The sequence below is a fragment of the Alligator mississippiensis genome, chromosome 7 (genome assembly GCF_030867095.1).
Source record: "Alligator mississippiensis isolate rAllMis1 chromosome 7, rAllMis1, whole genome shotgun sequence".
Taxonomy (NCBI): Eukaryota; Metazoa; Chordata; order Crocodylia; family Alligatoridae; genus Alligator; species Alligator mississippiensis.
The window spans coordinates 9,529,952-9,546,624 of NC_081830.1; the positions used below are offsets into that span (position 1 = coordinate 9,529,952).

Consider the following 16,673-nt stretch of genomic DNA (forward strand, 5'->3'; position numbering starts at 1 on the left):
GATCCTGGGGGATCTCTCGGGGCTGCAATCACATCACTCCTGCCATGCAGAGCCTGGCTGGCAGCAGAGTGTGGTTCCGGCCGTCAGGCTTCGGCTTTGGGCAGCACATGCTGCCATGGTGTGTGCCACTGTTTTTTAAGCAGGTTTTTTTGACCCCTTGATAGCCTGCTTTTTATGATTTGCATGTAAATCCCAAACTAATCACGCATCATTGTGCACAAGATGTCCTCTTCACCAGCCTCCAGTGCATATCTGGGGAAAAAGCCAGCTGTTTCAGGAATTTGTTCCATGTTTTCATGGATCGGCTAACTTTATGGTGTGACTTTTGTGGGCAAGGAAAATTCCTAGCACAGCTGGCCAAAAGTGAAAATGGTAGGATACAATGATATTTGCCACTGCGAAAGACTGAGCAGCCTCAGCACCTGATGGCGTACACTTGTCAGGCCCAGGAGGAAATGTATGATTCAAACAGATTCTTCATCAAGCAATACTGCAAATGCGGAGGATGCCTGTGATGTTCTGCCCAATGCTACATGAAAGTAAAGAGCTTGCAATACTGAGCACCTCAGACTTAAAATTGAAGTACATTTTTTATCATTATTATCATCAGGTGCCTGAGAAAATGGCCACAAGTACCTATGGGACAGATGCTAAGCAGAGGCAAGCTGAGAAGATGCTATCATAACAACGTGCTGTAACAGGGAAAGACTGTTGTAGTTCTAACACACGGTAAGCACTGGACATAGTTCTGGGCCCACTCATACCAGGCAGTAAATATATTAGCAGTAATAGTAACTTGTAAAGTTAATTGTTGTTTGGTAAGAAGTGCCACCCTTAAATTCTGGAATTATAAAAGAGGCAGAGTGGGGGAAAAAAAGATATTTAAGACTCTGTAATTTCTAGTCTAATGTTCAATATCCCTGCAAAGGATGCTGCCAGGTGAACATTCACTCATGCTCCTTTCTAGCCACACCATTTTGTTTAAGAAGGCTCTCAGAAATGCACACTGCTCTATAAGGCTGCAGTTTTCAAACAAAATATCCCATTCAAACAATGGAAGTGTTGGCTCCAGCCCCTTTCACATCTCAGACTGTTGTAACGAGTGATTTCCTTATTCATAATGGCCCAAATCCAATCACCCCTTAGGGCAGCTATGTAGTATTTATGTGGGAACTAGGAAAGTGCCATAACTACTTAAAAACTAGGCTGAAAGGAGGGGTTCCTCTGTCTCCCCAGTCATTGTTTTTTTCTGGAACTAATATATTGGAATGCCCCTGGGCACAATAAAATAACCAAAGCTCATATTTGGCTGAAGCAAATTCCTGTATTCATTTATAGTCATTAACATTCTGCAAAAACACAGTGCATAATTTAGCAATGCATAACTTAACAGGAATGGTCAGCCACGATCATAAAACTAATCCAACAAGATATGTTGTTGTGAAACATTTGCTGAAGAATTTAACAAAGTGCTTTCTTCATCAAGAATTCTGATTTTACCCACTAGTTAACATGGTATTTCTTGCTAAATGTGATTGTCATCTGTCAAGATCACATCCTACAGCCACATAAATGGCCAAAAAGGATGACTTCATTTTTTGGGTAATATTATCAATCTGCAAAGGCATAACGAAAATGCTTTAATGCAAGAGTTTGCAATACAAGGAAATAATACTTTAAAATCCAGGAATATTTCACCAAGCATGGTTGACATAAAAGGTCAGTTTTGTGATACATCTTATGAAGATGAGGTTTATAGTGCCTTGATTTTATTCACATGACATGACAGACTTAAAATAAGAGGCTTTCAGATGGCAGAACCTGGAATCTATTTTTTTTTTTTAAGTTCCAATAGAGTTGCAGTTTTTAAAGCTCTTTGGGTGGAAGGGAGGCAGGGAGAGGGGAGTTATGGGCTTTGTGTTGATCCACCGTGGCGTCCAACAAACACAGCAATACAACCGCAGCCAGTGATTCTCTTACGACTGCTGTGGAACCACAGTCCATCTATCAGAGAGGCATCCACTCAACTTAGAGCGTCTGTGGGATAAAGATTATATCACATTCATTTTGAAGTGGATTAGCGGATTATCTAGTATGGAATTGTTAATCTAAATATCGAATAATGATTACTCTCACTGAAAACCGTAGGACAATAGAAAGGAATCTTAGTTACAATTTCATGTTTGAAAACTTCTACTTCTAGCCCTTGGATCTTGTTACGAATTAGTTTGCTAAGTGAGAAAATCCATTTACTCTCAGGTCCTTACTCAGGACTATTTCAATAAAAATAGATGTGGCTGATTTAGTCTCTTGCTAGCATGTAATTCAGTTTTATAGCTAGATCTTGGCTCATTTTCTGCTTTCGAATCAGAAATGCTGATCCATTGAAAAGCAATCATTTTGGAGGATGAGGTCTATTCTTCTGGATGACTTCATTGGATTCAGGCCAGAGAGAAGGAAGGAAGGAAGGAAATTTACTCTTAGCTCCAGTAGAAAGGATACTGATATGAGGTATCAAGAACTGAATGGTTGTTTTTTCTGGATCGAAGCAAGTACTTGTAACTGGATTTAATTCTTTCCAGGGGAGTGCTTTAATAGCAATTCTGGGATGGTACTCTTTTTTTGGGGTCAATTATCAAAAACAAAAACCAATCAAACAAAAATTCTCTTTTCATCTTGGTAATCATTTGAAACAAGTTCTGAAACCACAACATTCCTTCAGAAATTCAAATTTTATTTCCCTACCACATCTGTAACATCTGTAACATCAATTCATATTTCATTGATTCCCCATTATACCCTATGGCTGGATCTCCGAGGTGGCTCCAAAGCTTCAGAGCCACTTCGGCCGGTTTGAAGTGGGAACCCTGTCCAGAGCTCTGGATCAGATCCCTGGCATCCAAAGTGCCTGGATCCGAAGCTGGATTGAATAGCTGCCTACTTGCACAGGCCTAATCTGTATCAGCGATATCACCTTCTATACTCTGCCCACATCTGGATAGCCATTGTAAAGCACTGAATACTCAATGACTCACATACTCATTGACTCAAATACTCAATGAGCACATCTATATGTCACCACATGGTGACTTTGCTATGGCATTGTGTTTTAGTACTTCATTTTGGAAGTACTAAAGTATGGCACAGTAACCTCCCATACTGCACCATGCGGGTAGCACACACTTTCATTTCCCCACTACATTGCCATAGTGATGTGCTATAAGTGGGGAGCGCACCACTATGACGATATAGCTAGCAGTCGCGTGTAGACCCATGCGATTGCTATGTCGCCATAGCACACCATACAGTAAAGTAGCACGTTGATACATCACCATAGGGCGATGTGTAGGTGTGCCCACTCTGCTTATATCTGTCTTGGGGTAGATACCCTGAGGCAAGGAGTGCTATCCAAGTCCTCAAGGACCCTGGCTATGGACTGGAGCACTTGGAAGGCATGAAGGACTCTGAGGGCACATGGCCAGGCCAGCTGCCTTGCCTGGAGCACTACCTTGAGGACTATGTAATAAGGTGAGAGCCCCAGATTGTTTATCTCCCTAGACCTGATGTTGTAGGCTGTGTTGGAACATCTTCCAAAGTGTCAGTGAGGAAGCTGGCATGTCGGCAGAGCTGGCCAAGAACTAAAAAGACGTGCTTCCCCAAGCTGGACTAGGTGGTTATGAAGCAAAAGAAAAACATTGTCTTTTCCTCCAGGTATCTGAGGTGGGTCCTTGAGAAGACTGTACACTCACGATCATTTTATGAGCATTGTACCCAACTTGGGAGCATGGGATATCTGATGTTGCTTATGACCTGCAGATGTAGGGGTGGGAAACAGCTTGGTCACAATTTCTGGATTCATGCTCACTCAGATACATTCATATGGGCTCACATACCAGTTCAGCCCAGGGGAGTTGCACCATACTAAACTTGCTCAGTAGTCACATAGATGTTTATGTATCTACACTGCACATAAGGAGGAATATCACCTATCCATAAGTACAAAAAGTATCATGGATATAATTGAATAACTGCCATTGGGGAATATAAAGTGAAATAAAGTTCTGCTCTTAGTATCTGGTCCACAAAAGGAGCAGCAAATTAAAACTTTAGCTTGAATGGTGGCGGTCCATGTGGAGGACCTGAAAGTCTAAGGTTCAAGCTCTGCTGAAGCGGCACTGAGAACATCACAAGATGGAACTTGATTAGCATATTTTCTATTGAATCAGATTCACTCAATGAAAATAACTGCTTCAAATAAATGGATATTTTAAATGCATTATAATTTATCCAGGACAGGCTCAATAGTAAAGCCTCATGCACTAATGGGCTGAAAGCCTGAAAGGTAATGCTGTGATGAAAAACAAAAATGACTAGTTATTCACTGTTACTGAGCAGATGTCATAATGTTTGGCACATAATATCACATCCCAAGGGTTTATCTATTATTATTATTATAACTTTGTCCCTACAGAGCGGGGCTGTTCATACTCCAAGAAGATACTAGCCTGTTCACCAGGAACAGGTAAAAGATTTTTCATTCAGGCATGTCGAAGCCAGTGTTAGCCATGATTGAACTTTTCAAAATTAACTAAGGGAGTTAGGCACCTAACTTCATTGATGGTTCAACAGATAGAAAATATTCAATGCATTACAATGATTTATAAGCTGTTGTAAAGTTTTGAACCTTTCATTTGGTTATTGTGTTGCTTCCATTTTACTATCTCCTTTAAACTGTCATTCCTCTTTTAAGTGTCACAGTTTTTTTTTGCCCTCTAGTCGCAAAAAAAATATTGTAGTGTAGTTTAGAGACAGCCAAGCTACTCTTAAGGATAAAAACAGATGTCAGATTTCTTCCGGGGTAAAGCCTTTTAATCTGATATCCTACACTTATACAAACGTGTTGTCCCACTTTAAGTACCTCTGAACTATTGGAGATAACACTTTTTTCCTAGGACAATCCTGACTAATTTAAGCCAAACCCCATTAATTCTAGGGATAAACTATGCATGAAAAGGGTTATGTTGGTTGCAGGCTCCGACTCTAATCAATCAGAACCACCTCAAATGTGTCTTCTTTTTTTAACATACGTGAATCAATTTAAATATTGGAAGTAAACTAGTCATAGCAGAGCAGAGGTCATCAGGGTCTGAATAATGTTAGTGAATTTAAGGCTGTATCAGGCATTTCTACTCTAAATGCAACAAAAACTATGTAGCTAAAGGTTACTGTTTTCTTCCTTTCTCTGTTTTCTGTAACATATGTTGTGAATGAAAACAGGGGGAATAAAGGATAATATCACAAGTCATTAAGGTCGTTAAACAGAGACAAGATATTTCAGGGCGATGTATTAGCTGTGTTAGTCTGAAGACATGTCTTATCAAGGTGGTATAGCTCATTTCAAAGCCACAAAATCTCTATTCTATTCTATTCAAAACCAGAAATTCTCTGAGAAATCTGAGCTTTTTACCTGATTCTGGAAATATTACTACAAAAACTAGTGTTAAGATTGTGAGGTTATAGTAAGTTATATAACGTTCCACTTAGAGACCATCACTGGCACATTTTGCTTATTGATTTCCTTATGTATTTTCATTTAGAAGTAAATGCTTATATTTTTATAGCAAAACATTGCCAAAAAGCAAGTAATTTTGTAGCTGATATCTACAGAATAGAAGGCTTATTTATTTCTATCTTTTTTTTCATGTTTTTATTTTTTGTCTGGAAAATATATAGTGGTCAAAACCACATGCAAAAACCATTTCCTTTATATTCAGCTCTTCATTTATTTGCAAATCAGGTTTTCCTACAAAATATGTCAGCAGAATTTCTGTAATGATCCATCATCACCTCAGTGCACTACAATAATCATTTCTGGTTTTAATAACTATTTGTTTGAAAATCTGTCTTTCTGACCTTTATAATTCTGTCTAAGAGCCCTTGACTAAAAATGTCTTCTAAAGGTGAGCAATAAGCTTTCATCTGATGTACCAGAGTCAATCAAAATAACAGAAGAATGGTCTTCATCCTTCAGACATTTGATACTGTACAAGGTAAGGTAATGAGTAGAGTTAATGACATAATGTGTCAGACAGCTTTAGCTTCTTTTTTTTTTCCTCAACTAATATCATTTAGTAGGACATATGCTGTATGGCTGGGGGTCCAGTCCCCTTCTCTGTCTGGTGGGTATGTATACCCAGATTCTCCACCTACTATGCAAACCAACTTACACTAAATTCATACTAAGGCAAATTGTGGAATAGACTACTATCAATCTTGTTTGATGCTGTTCCACTTTGTATAAAATAATTAAATCCTAAAAGACAGAACATGAATGACTCTAGAGTTGACGTTGAGACTACTCAAAAGGGTCATCCATCTTTCAGACCTGCTTTAATGAATATTTATGATTTGAATGCAAAATGGACAGTTCCTACAAATGAGAGTGAAAGCCAGCAGCTGTTAAATGCTCTATAGCATGGTGGTTCGGTTTTCCAGGGGAGGAGGCAGGACTTCTGAGAGAAATGTGGGAGACTTGTACATCTAGGTAAGCATAGAGCTGGTGTTTTTCCATTTCTTTACACTTCAGCCTGCTCCAGTGGACCAAAATGTTATTCCATCACGGTCTATCCATTTTATCCAAAGACTATTAAATCTAACTCGCAGAAAAGCCATTGGGAACAGGAGCCAAGCTAAGTCCTTCTTCCCCAGTACAGGACAGTTCATTGCACTGAATCATGTTTTCTTTGGCTTCCTCTTCTTTTGGCCCTACGTATTTTCCCATGTTTCTTTCTCAGTGAGTCAGTCTAAGAGGAGTCATGGAGATTACTCTGGGCAACATCTAGGTATGGCCCCAATTATTAGGGCACCTGGCTGAGACTGACAGGTGGAGCAGAAATGCGCCCTTACTGGCAGCAAAGGCTTTTGCATATGATTGTGAAGTTAAGTGATAATAAATAGTACCCTTCTGGTGTATATTTAGACAAGTATAAAATGTTTAAACATATCTTTCTTTCTTCCCAAATGTCACTTGTTATTTTTAATAACACTAAAGCTCTGGGCTGCTCCCGCTTAGGGTGGCCACCTATAACTTCACGTCATTCCAAAAATAGGACCACAGTACATATGTCTGTTCTCTTGTATTAAATAATCTCTATATTCAGTTACATGGCCATCAAAGAAGAGGACCAGAAAGACCAAAAGTGATCCATGATGGACACAGATATTCATCAGAGTCAAAAAAGACTCATGTATATCCAGCTCCTGAAAGGAAGGAGACAGAAGAGGGCATAGGGATTGGAAGGAAAGGGATAGAACGATGCCTTTCTGAGTCTGGGTCAGCCTGAGCAGCTCTCCCTACTAGTTTCTACTACTTACAGTATCATAAAATCTATGTTTTATTGGTTTCTCTCTTTTTTTAGGAACAAACATTGCCCTGAGGAGGTCAAGGCCTTCATGGAAAAAGAGAATCAGACGGTTATCCCAGAATTTGTTCTCCTGGGACTGTCTGGCCTTCCAGAACTACAGGCTTTACTGTTTCTTGTATTCCTAATGAGCTACATAACTGCACTGATGGGAAACTTTTTCATCTTCAGCTTGTCATTGGCAGATCCTGCCCTCCACACACCCATGTATTTTTTTCTTAGGAATTTGTCCTTCCTGGAGATCTTTTACATCTCTGTAACCCTCCCAAAGATGCTGGCCAACTTCATCTCAGAGGATAAAACCATCTCACTCATTGGCTGTGCCACACAGATGTATTTTCTTCTATTTCTTGGGGGAACAGAATGTTTCCTTCTGGGTGTCATGGCATATGACCGCTACGCCGCTATATGCCATCCCTTACGCTATTCATGCATCATGAACAACACAAGGTGCACAGTGATGGCTGCTGCGTCATGGCTCAGTGGTATATTCATGTCCTTTGGTGAAACCTCAGTCATATTTATCTTTCCTTTTTGTGGCTCCCATGAAATAAATCATTTTTTCTGTGACATCCCCCCAGTCCTGAAGTTGGCCTGTGGAGACACCTTTCTGAGTGAAATGGTAGTCTTTGTAGTTGCCCTGATATTCATAACTTTTCCCTTTGTCTTGATTCTGGTTTCCTACCTTCTTATCATCACTACCATCATGAAGATGCCCTCAGCTGAGGGCAGGCATAAAGCCTTTTCCACCTGCTCCTCACACCTGGTGGTGGTGACACTGTTCTATGGGACTGGCATTGTTATGTATCTGCGCCCTAATTCTGCATATGCCCCAGATATAGACAAACTGCTCTCTCTTTTCTACACAGTCGTTACCCCCATGTTAAACCCTATCATATACAGCCTGAGGAACAAGGAAGTGAAGGGTGCTTTGAGAAGGGTGATAGCCAGAAAGTGCTTTCTGAACTCAGGGCGTTAACAATAGTACAAATCAGGAGACTGATCAAAAGCCAGGAAATGTGAACATTTTTATTTTTGTTGTTTGGGGGTATTTTTCTATTAAAAATGACATTTTGCTTAAGATTTCTTTTTCCCCTCATGCTAAATTGGAAATGGTAGATGTTTACTCTTCTAGTGAAAACCATACAATCTAAAAACATTTCTGTAATCAAGACGTGGGTCATCAAATAGGTCTCCTTTTTATTAGCCAATGTATATATTTTTCAAAATCCTCCTAAATTGTGGCTTTAGGTTTGCAGTTTTTTGCTTATTTTCACTCCCCAACAAACTCCCAAACCAAACAACAATCTTTCATGAACATTAGATTTTTCTTTTCTGAGTTTTTAAGGGAAAAGTCAAATAGGATAGTTTGGACAGGAATGTAGAGAGATACCTGCAATGCCTATACACTAGTATCCATAATGGCTTGTCTTTATACACTTTACATACAAGTTCAGTCTCTTCTCTATTTTGAATACTGTGGAACCAAAGATTTGGGAAAAAGAGGGGATGGAAGACAAGAGGCAGATTTGCAATGTGTAATAGCTATTATACGTGCATCTTTCTGTAATTGTTTTTATGTTGTTTGTTTAATATTTATGTAGAAATGAGGATTTGGTGAATATTTCACAAACTATACTACCTGGAAATATGCAGGGAAAAAATATTAGTTGAAGAATTTGTAAATGCACAGAAAATATTAAGAAGATAGCAAATACATCATGTCAAACCAATCTCATCTCCTTGTTTGAGAGGGTCAGAGCCCTCCAGGGGGCAAGATATAAGTAGTAGATTTGATATAGTATGCCTTCCTGCAGACCCATCCTGTCTGCCTAGCTTTGTGCCCTACCTGTGTGGGTCCCAGCTTGTCTCCATGGATACCCCAGGATCTCTGGGCAGTGACAGTGTAGGGCCAGGCCCAGAGTTTGGGCCAGGGCCCAGGGGAGGGCTATGATCCACTCCCTACATGTCCCTGCCCATGAAACTGGCACCTGTTGCAGGGGCATGAAGGCAGCAGAACATGGGTCTGCTCCAGCCCCTGCCTTGCATTGTCATCATGACCACTATCATGATCCCAATCCCCAGCCCTGGACCTGCCAACTCATCCTCCTCCCAGATGCTCCCCACCTGCCCATGGCCCCACACTAGCCATTTAGTCATGTGTGGGGTCCACTTAGGAAATTTTGGAGAACTGGGCGGGGGGCTGACCCAGCCCACTAAAGCTCACTGAAACTCCCTAAGTGGCCCTCTGGACCTAGTAGCTAGGTCCTGGGTATTGAGCTGGTCCCTGAGTCCCTGGTCCCTGAGTGAATCATGATTGATTGATTGATAACTGGGAACACAGTAGCTCAGCAGCCAGGCCTGCAGCAGTGTCTGCCCTCCTGCCCCAAGCCAGACACGGTCAGTCCCACAAGCACCATGGCATAAGTTTTGCTTGTCCACAGCCTGAGGGGCAGTTTCCCCTAAATCCCTGCACCGATCTTCTTGAAACTTGTCAAGCTTTGTGGTCTCAGCATAGGCTATCACTCCTGCAGTTTTCACCCTGCTATGTTGTAATACCTATCTGTGACATGAGTTTTGCTTTCAAGAATTTGGGGTGCTGTTCCCCCCCCAATACCCTTATTGATCTTCTTGAAACTTGTCAGGTTTCATGCTCTCAGCAGAGTCTACCATCCCTGAAAATGTCATCCAAATCAGATCAAAAAACAACAAAGTTATAGGTATTTTATTGTTTCCCCATTATACCCTAAGGCCGGATCTTGGAGGTGGCTCCGAACCACTTCGGGAAGCCAAACAAGGAGCACTTTGACCCGGACGTGCTGCTTCGGTCCCCGAAGCATTTGAAGCTTCTCCGGATCTGCAGCTCTGCCCAAAGCTCGCACAGCCCTAGTACATGTGGATCCCAGGAGACCCTAAAATGATTCAGGGTAGAATCTGATGCACTGAAATTTGGAGGTTCCTGTGACTGTAAAAGGATTATGTAACATTAAATGCACACCCACACTAGGATCACTGTAGGGTGTGTGTATGTGGGGGGGGTGTATATAGATAGTTATATATTTTCTAGATATATATATTCTCGTACTGTGCCCTTTCTCATTAGAAGGGGCTATTAAGCATGCAATTTGGAGGTTGCTGTGACTGTAAAAGGATTATGTAATATTAAATGCATAACCACACTAGGATCACTGTAGGGGGGGGAGTGTGGGGGGGGTTTATATAGATAGTTACATATTTTCTAGACAATAACTTCTCGTACTGTGCCCTTTCTCATTAGAAGGGGCTATTAAGCATCCAACAGCTTCATATTTTGCACAATTAAAATAAACAACAGGAATGAAAGTGGAGGTCAAAGGTTAACAATGAGTGCCCCAAGGAGGGTCAGTGAGCGAGAGTCCCTCCACCCTTATTCCATGAGCCACTGGGGACCTCAGCTGGTGGTTCCCACACCATGGATATGTATCAGGATTTTATTAACACCTCTAAGACCTTCCCCCTTCTTGTCAGCAGAGGGAGACCCTGGTGTCCACCAACCTTGAATGTGCCAGTTTCAACCCCTTTAGCCCTTCTTCAGGAACCTCCTGCTGCAGTTCTGCCTGCACTACTCCCCACAAGTTTTGGTTTATGCACTTCCCATGTGTGGCTCCACCAAATCCTGGGATCTCCTTGTCAACCTCTCCCTGGACCTAGCACAGTTAGCCATTGACTTGACAAGGAAGAAGGCCTTGGCCAGGAGGACCCTCAGTGAGAGTGGGGCTGCCTTCTTGACCTTCATTCATACATGTCTCCAAGCAGAGTTTCTCTAGGCAGTTTCCACCCACTCCTTTGACTCATTTGGGATCAGTGTGGCTTGGATTATCCTCCCCTACTCTTTCCCCTTTCACCCTCACTATTCCCTTCTACATGAGCCACAGCAGATGGGCCTCAGTGATGTGTCACCCTCATACTTCTCACCTGGGGGGCGGGGGGGGGGAGGGGGCTGACCCAGCCCACTAAAGCTCACTGAAACTCCCTAAGTGGCCCTCTGGACAAATTAATTGCCCATTCCTGAGTCACATTAACTGTTCATCAGGAATGGCTTAATCCTGTCTCAAAGCCAAAATAAGGCACTCATGGAGGTTCTTACACTGTGTGCAGGACCTCCACCTAACCCAGGTTGTGTCTAGTCCAACCAGGGGTAGCGCTTTGCTTGACCTAGTCTTAACAACAGGGAATGATCTCATGGGAAACATGCGAGTTCATGGTAGCCTGGGAGATAGTGACCATCACTTGGTTGAGTTCACTATCCAGCGAAGGGTGGGTAAAGTAACTAGTGGGGCTAAGGTATTGGACTTCAGAAGGGCCAACTATAGCGAGCTTAGAAGGCTAGTTAGTGAGGGGATGCAACTCAAGAACATAGAGCACATGGGGGTCCAGGAGGGTTGGAGGTATCTCAAGGGAATGATCCTTGGGGCTCAAAAGGAGTCTATCCCACTACATAGGAAGGGAGGTAAGGGGGCAAAAAAGCCCCCTTGACTGAACAGGGAACTCCAGGAGAGTCTGGGGGCAAAGAAAGAGATGTATAGGCAATGGAAGCAGGGAGCAGCCACCAAGGAGGAATATATCTCCCTGGCGCACTATTGCAGGGAATAAGTTAGACATGCCAAGGCGGGGCTTGAGCTCAGGCTGGCTTTAACAATCAAGGAAAATAAAAAGTCCTTCTTCAGGTATATAGAGGGCAAAAGGAAAACTCAGAGCAACATAGGGCCCCTGCAAGACAGATCAGGACAGCTGGTGGTTGACACGGGGAAAAATGCAGAGCTCTTCAATGAGTTTTTCACTTCAGTATTTCTATGGACCAACCAAGCCAATTCCCCGACCATGATCATTGACGGATGTCCACATGGTACCAGTCCACCTACGGTTAGTAGCCCACCATTGTTTTACCTGCAACATAACTTGAACCTTGGCTACGGAACATGCAGGGCAATTTAGATGATTAATCCTGGGACAGTCTTCCTTCATACCTCACCTGTGGTTTATATTTAAAAAGCCCCCCAACACATTCTTCAAATATTGTTAAGTTGCCTATATAGGATGAGAGAGGGCTGGATATGGCAGAGATTCCACCCCCCTCTAATGCACCTCCAGTAAGTTTTATGTTCTTATGACTCACACGTAAATAGAAAGAAGTTTAATTCGTTTACGTTGGCATGATAAATAACGATCAATGAGAAACTAAAGTATGCATCTAGTTCATGGTTTCACCCATTGGATTAAAACAAATAGAATTATTTTTCAGTTGCCATGCCTACTTGTTTAGGAAAGATTAACACTGAGAAATGCTAATAAGATCATCCCTCTAAGGAGATACCAAGAAACATTTACTGCCACCTCCGCAAATGAACAGAGGCTCCACCTGGAGTCTGCAAAGATGATCTATACACAGGAGTGGATTCTCTGCTTCACAGGGACGTTAGAAGAAATTGAAGCTGTAGGAGACAATACCCCAAAATTTCTGTAAGTACAATTATTTTCTGTCCCGCGCTCTTTTCCATCCCACTTGTTGATCCTGCAATTGCACTATTACGGACTTTAAAATGATCTGAAATGGAAAAAAAACCAAACAACCCTCCTTCCCCAGAACAAGGCACATCACATTATTTTTGAGGTTGCCTTTATTTACACAAAGTTAGACTTGCTATACTGGTTTTCAGTAGAGATATGCAGAAGCTGAAAATGTTATTGCAAAAGTAGGTTTCGCCATCCCCTTAATTGTTGTGTGATCTGCACTCCATGGGAACATAGTGAACTTCTCTCCAAATGACTATTTTCAGAAAGAAACCCCCTCAGATCTGAAATTCAGTGTGTACCTGTCTCTGCGTTTATGTGTCTTCACTGCAACCCCTGAAATGCCTGCAGCTAGTGATGCATATGTAACCAACTTCAAAGTATGCAGGGAAATTCTGGCCGTGTGCCTGCAGCATCCGGGAGGTCAGTTCAAGCTGCAAAGCCTGCCTGGGAACCTGTGTACATATGCCTATGCTGAGCTCTGTGCTGGCATGGGCATACTGCTCCCAGGGACCAGGCTAATTTAAAGACACCTCAGGTCTCTCTACATTGAGACTGAAGTGTATCCCTTCTGTTTCTCACTGATTCTCTTCCCCTTTCTGATCAGAAATCATCAAAGCTCCCTGGAGTGAGCTCAGTCTCATTTACATGACAACTTTCCAAAGTCCCTTAATTTGGCAAAATATCTTTTAAGCAGAAATGTTCTGGCCTCCTCTGATTTTTAACAGTAAGTGCCAGAGTCAGGAAACTACTCAGAGCTACAAATGCAGTTCATATGCTGCAGGAGAACCATTAGATTTGCTTGTTATTTTTCTAGACATATGAGTTCATTCCCTGTCCCAGGGACTGCCAATAGATATCTGCAGTCCACACAGGTCTCAGTGGGTACCTGCTCCCGTCACGGGGGAAAGCTGAGGTAGCCAGTTGCATTGCCAGTCATAGCATAGCTCAGCGTGCTGTTTTCTGCAATACAGGGGTGCCCTTGATCACAGTCCCAAAAGGATGCCAGGCTTGGGTGCACGTGGCCAGAGTATAAGGATTGCTCTTAAAACAGTGAGAGAGTCAAGGACTTCTTAGAGTGCTATCTTTTGTTGGACCAACTACATAATGTCACTTGACTTAAACAAGCTGGTCTGACATGAAATATTGACATTTTTCATGTTCTTTTGTGGGGGAAAGAATGAAAGTAAGAAACAAAGAGAAAAAGGGAAATAGAGCTACATAAGATACTTTTGAGCAAAATGAAAACTGGTAATTTCACAGGCAGTCCTTGACTTACAATATTTCATGTTACAACGTTTGGCACTTACAACGTTTGTAAATTGACACCCTGTTTCAACTTTCTGATGGAAGTTTCGACTTCACAACACTGGATACAGCACAACGCCATGCCATGCCAGCAAACAAGTTCATGGCATCACCCATCTCCCTGGAGAACAGCTGTCCAAACTTCCTTGGACACTTTCTTTAAGAAAGCAGACAGGACTCCAGGAAAACCTGCAGCCAAGACTCCTGAGAAGACTCCAGCCAAGAACCCTTCACAAAGTCCAGCAAGGTCACCTCAAACAAGTCCTTTCAAATCAATATGATTGCTATTTACGATATAAATACGTTGGTGTAGCTATATTACTCATCTATAAGTGACTGAGTACTAAATTCTGGGTTATTTTTGGTGAAAAGAGGGTATCGGGCCTTGGTTCAGGAATCAATCCCCCATTTATAACATTGTTGTCTATGAGAAAATTGTTTCCGAGTTACATTTTGACTTAAGGAACCAATTGTGTCGTAAGTCCGAGGACTGCCTGTATTCCCCAGTCATTTGGATGATACATATACTGAACCAATATATTTACCAGCAATTAAGAGAAAAGAAAAACAATGAAAAAAAAAAAAACCTTTCACTGATGTTCCTCACTGTTTGCTCAATTCTTTCCTGATCTCTTTGTTTTATTCCTACTTCCTTTATTCTAGATAAGAAAGATGGAAAGAACACCAGAAGGAAACCACTCTGCACTGAATGAATTTATTCTCCTAGGTTTTTCCAACTTTCCACATCTCCAGTACTTGCTTTTTCCTGTGTTCTTTTCTACTTACTTGTTCACCTTAGCTGGAAACCTTCTCATCATTTTCCTTACCCATGTGGATGCTGCCTTGCAGACCCCCATGTATTTCTTCCTCAGGATCCTGTCCTTCCTGGAGATCTGCTACACAACTGTGAACATCCCTAAAATGTTGGCCAGTCTCCTAATGGAGGACAAAAGAATATCTTTCCTTGGCTGTGCTACACAAACCTATTTCTCCTTTACTTTTGGAGGGTCAGAGTGCTTCCTCTTGACCTCCATGGCTTATGATCGTTATGTTGCTATCTGCAATCCCCTGCATTATTTTGTACTTCTGAACAAGAAGACATGCAATGCACTGGCTGCAGGGTCCTGGCTCAGTGGGATAGCTATGTCCTTTGGTCTCACAAGCATGGTGTTTACTTTACCCTTCTGCAGATCCAATGTCATCAATCATTACTACTGTGACATCCCCCCACTGCTGAAGCTGGCCTGTGTGGACACTTCCCTCATCGAGTTTTGTATATTGATGTTGGCTTTGATTTTTCTTGCCTTCCCCTTTGTGCTGGTCTTCCTGTCATACGTACGCATTGTCTCCACTATCCTGAAGATTGCCTCAACTGAGGGCAGAAAGAAAGCCTTCTCCACCTGCTCCTCTCACCTAATTGTGGTGATATTATTCTATGTCTCTGGCTCTGTTATGTATCTGAAGCCCAAAGCAGACTATTCTCCAGACACAATCAAGTTTTTTTCTTTGTTATATACATTCCTCACACCCATATTAAATCCTATCATTTATACTTTGAGAAATAAAGAGGTGAAAGGTGCCTTCTGGAGAGAGCTCAGGAAAAAGAGAAATGCTTGAATAAAGGAAGGGATTCCCTGTACACATCTCAAGCTCAGTTCCACCTTTCTAACTAGGATATTTATGCAGGTCCAGCCTCTGGTCTGATGCTGATGATTGCTCTTTATGAGAGTTATGCTCATTCTAAAATTAGTGTAAATGTATTAGTGTAACCTTGCATTGACACAAGCATTTGGTGAAAAAGGGAGGAGTCCTTCCAGAAAAAGTCAACACTGGTGTTCTCAATCTTGAGCACCACTGATTCAGCAACAGCCACGAGGTGAGTTTTGTGGCTATTTTTGGAAAGGTTCATAGATTCATAGATTCATAGATGTTAGGGTCGGAAGGGACCTCAATAGATCATCAAGTTTGACTCCCTGCATAAGCAGGAAAGAGTGCTGGGTCTAGATGACCCCAGCTAGATACTCATCTAACATCCTCTTGAAGACCCCCAGGGTAGGGGAGAGCACCACCTCCCTTGGGAGCCCGTTCCAGACCTTGGCCACTCGAACTGTGAAGAAGTTCTTCCTAATGTCCAGTCTAAATCTGCTCTCTGCTAGCTTGTGGCCAGTGTTTCTTGTAACCCCCGGGGGCGCCTTGGTGAATAAATCCTCACCAATTCCCTTCTGTGCCCCCGTGATGAACTTATAGGCAGCTACAAGGTCGCCTCTCAACCTTCCCTTGCGGAGGCTGAAAAGATCCAGTTTCCCTAGTCTCTCCTCGTAGGGCTTGGTCTGCAGGCCCTTAACCATACGAGTGGCCCTTCTCTGGACCCTCTCCAGGTTATCCGCATCCCTC

At 42.2% G+C, this 16,673-nt stretch overlaps 2 protein-coding genes across 2 annotated transcripts; both read left to right on the forward strand.

The window, feature by feature from the left end:
• Positions 1 to 7,443: 7,443 nt before the first annotated feature.
• LOC106740413 (olfactory receptor 10A4-like) lies at positions 7,444 to 8,400 on the forward strand. Its single transcript, XM_014610823.2, has one exon. The coding sequence runs from the start codon at positions 7,453 to 7,455 to the stop codon at positions 8,398 to 8,400; it is 948 nt and encodes a 315-aa protein (XP_014466309.2). The 5' UTR covers positions 7,444 to 7,452.
• A 6,551-nt stretch (positions 8,401 to 14,951) lies between these two features.
• LOC132251746 (olfactory receptor 10A7-like) lies at positions 14,952 to 15,896 on the forward strand. The gene has a single exon (XM_059731674.1). The coding sequence runs from the start codon at positions 14,952 to 14,954 to the stop codon at positions 15,894 to 15,896; it is 945 nt and encodes a 314-aa protein (XP_059587657.1).
• Positions 15,897 to 16,673: the final 777 nt, after the last annotated feature.

Bases quoted from the DNA above. Each gene is read 5' to 3' on its own strand.
- LOC106740413 (XM_014610823.2), top strand. From the start codon at position 7,453: ATGGAAAAAGAGAATCAGACGGTTATCCCAGAATTTGTTCTCCTGGGA.
- LOC132251746 (XM_059731674.1), top strand. From the start codon at position 14,952: ATGGAAAGAACACCAGAAGGAAACCACTCTGCACTGAATGAATTTATT.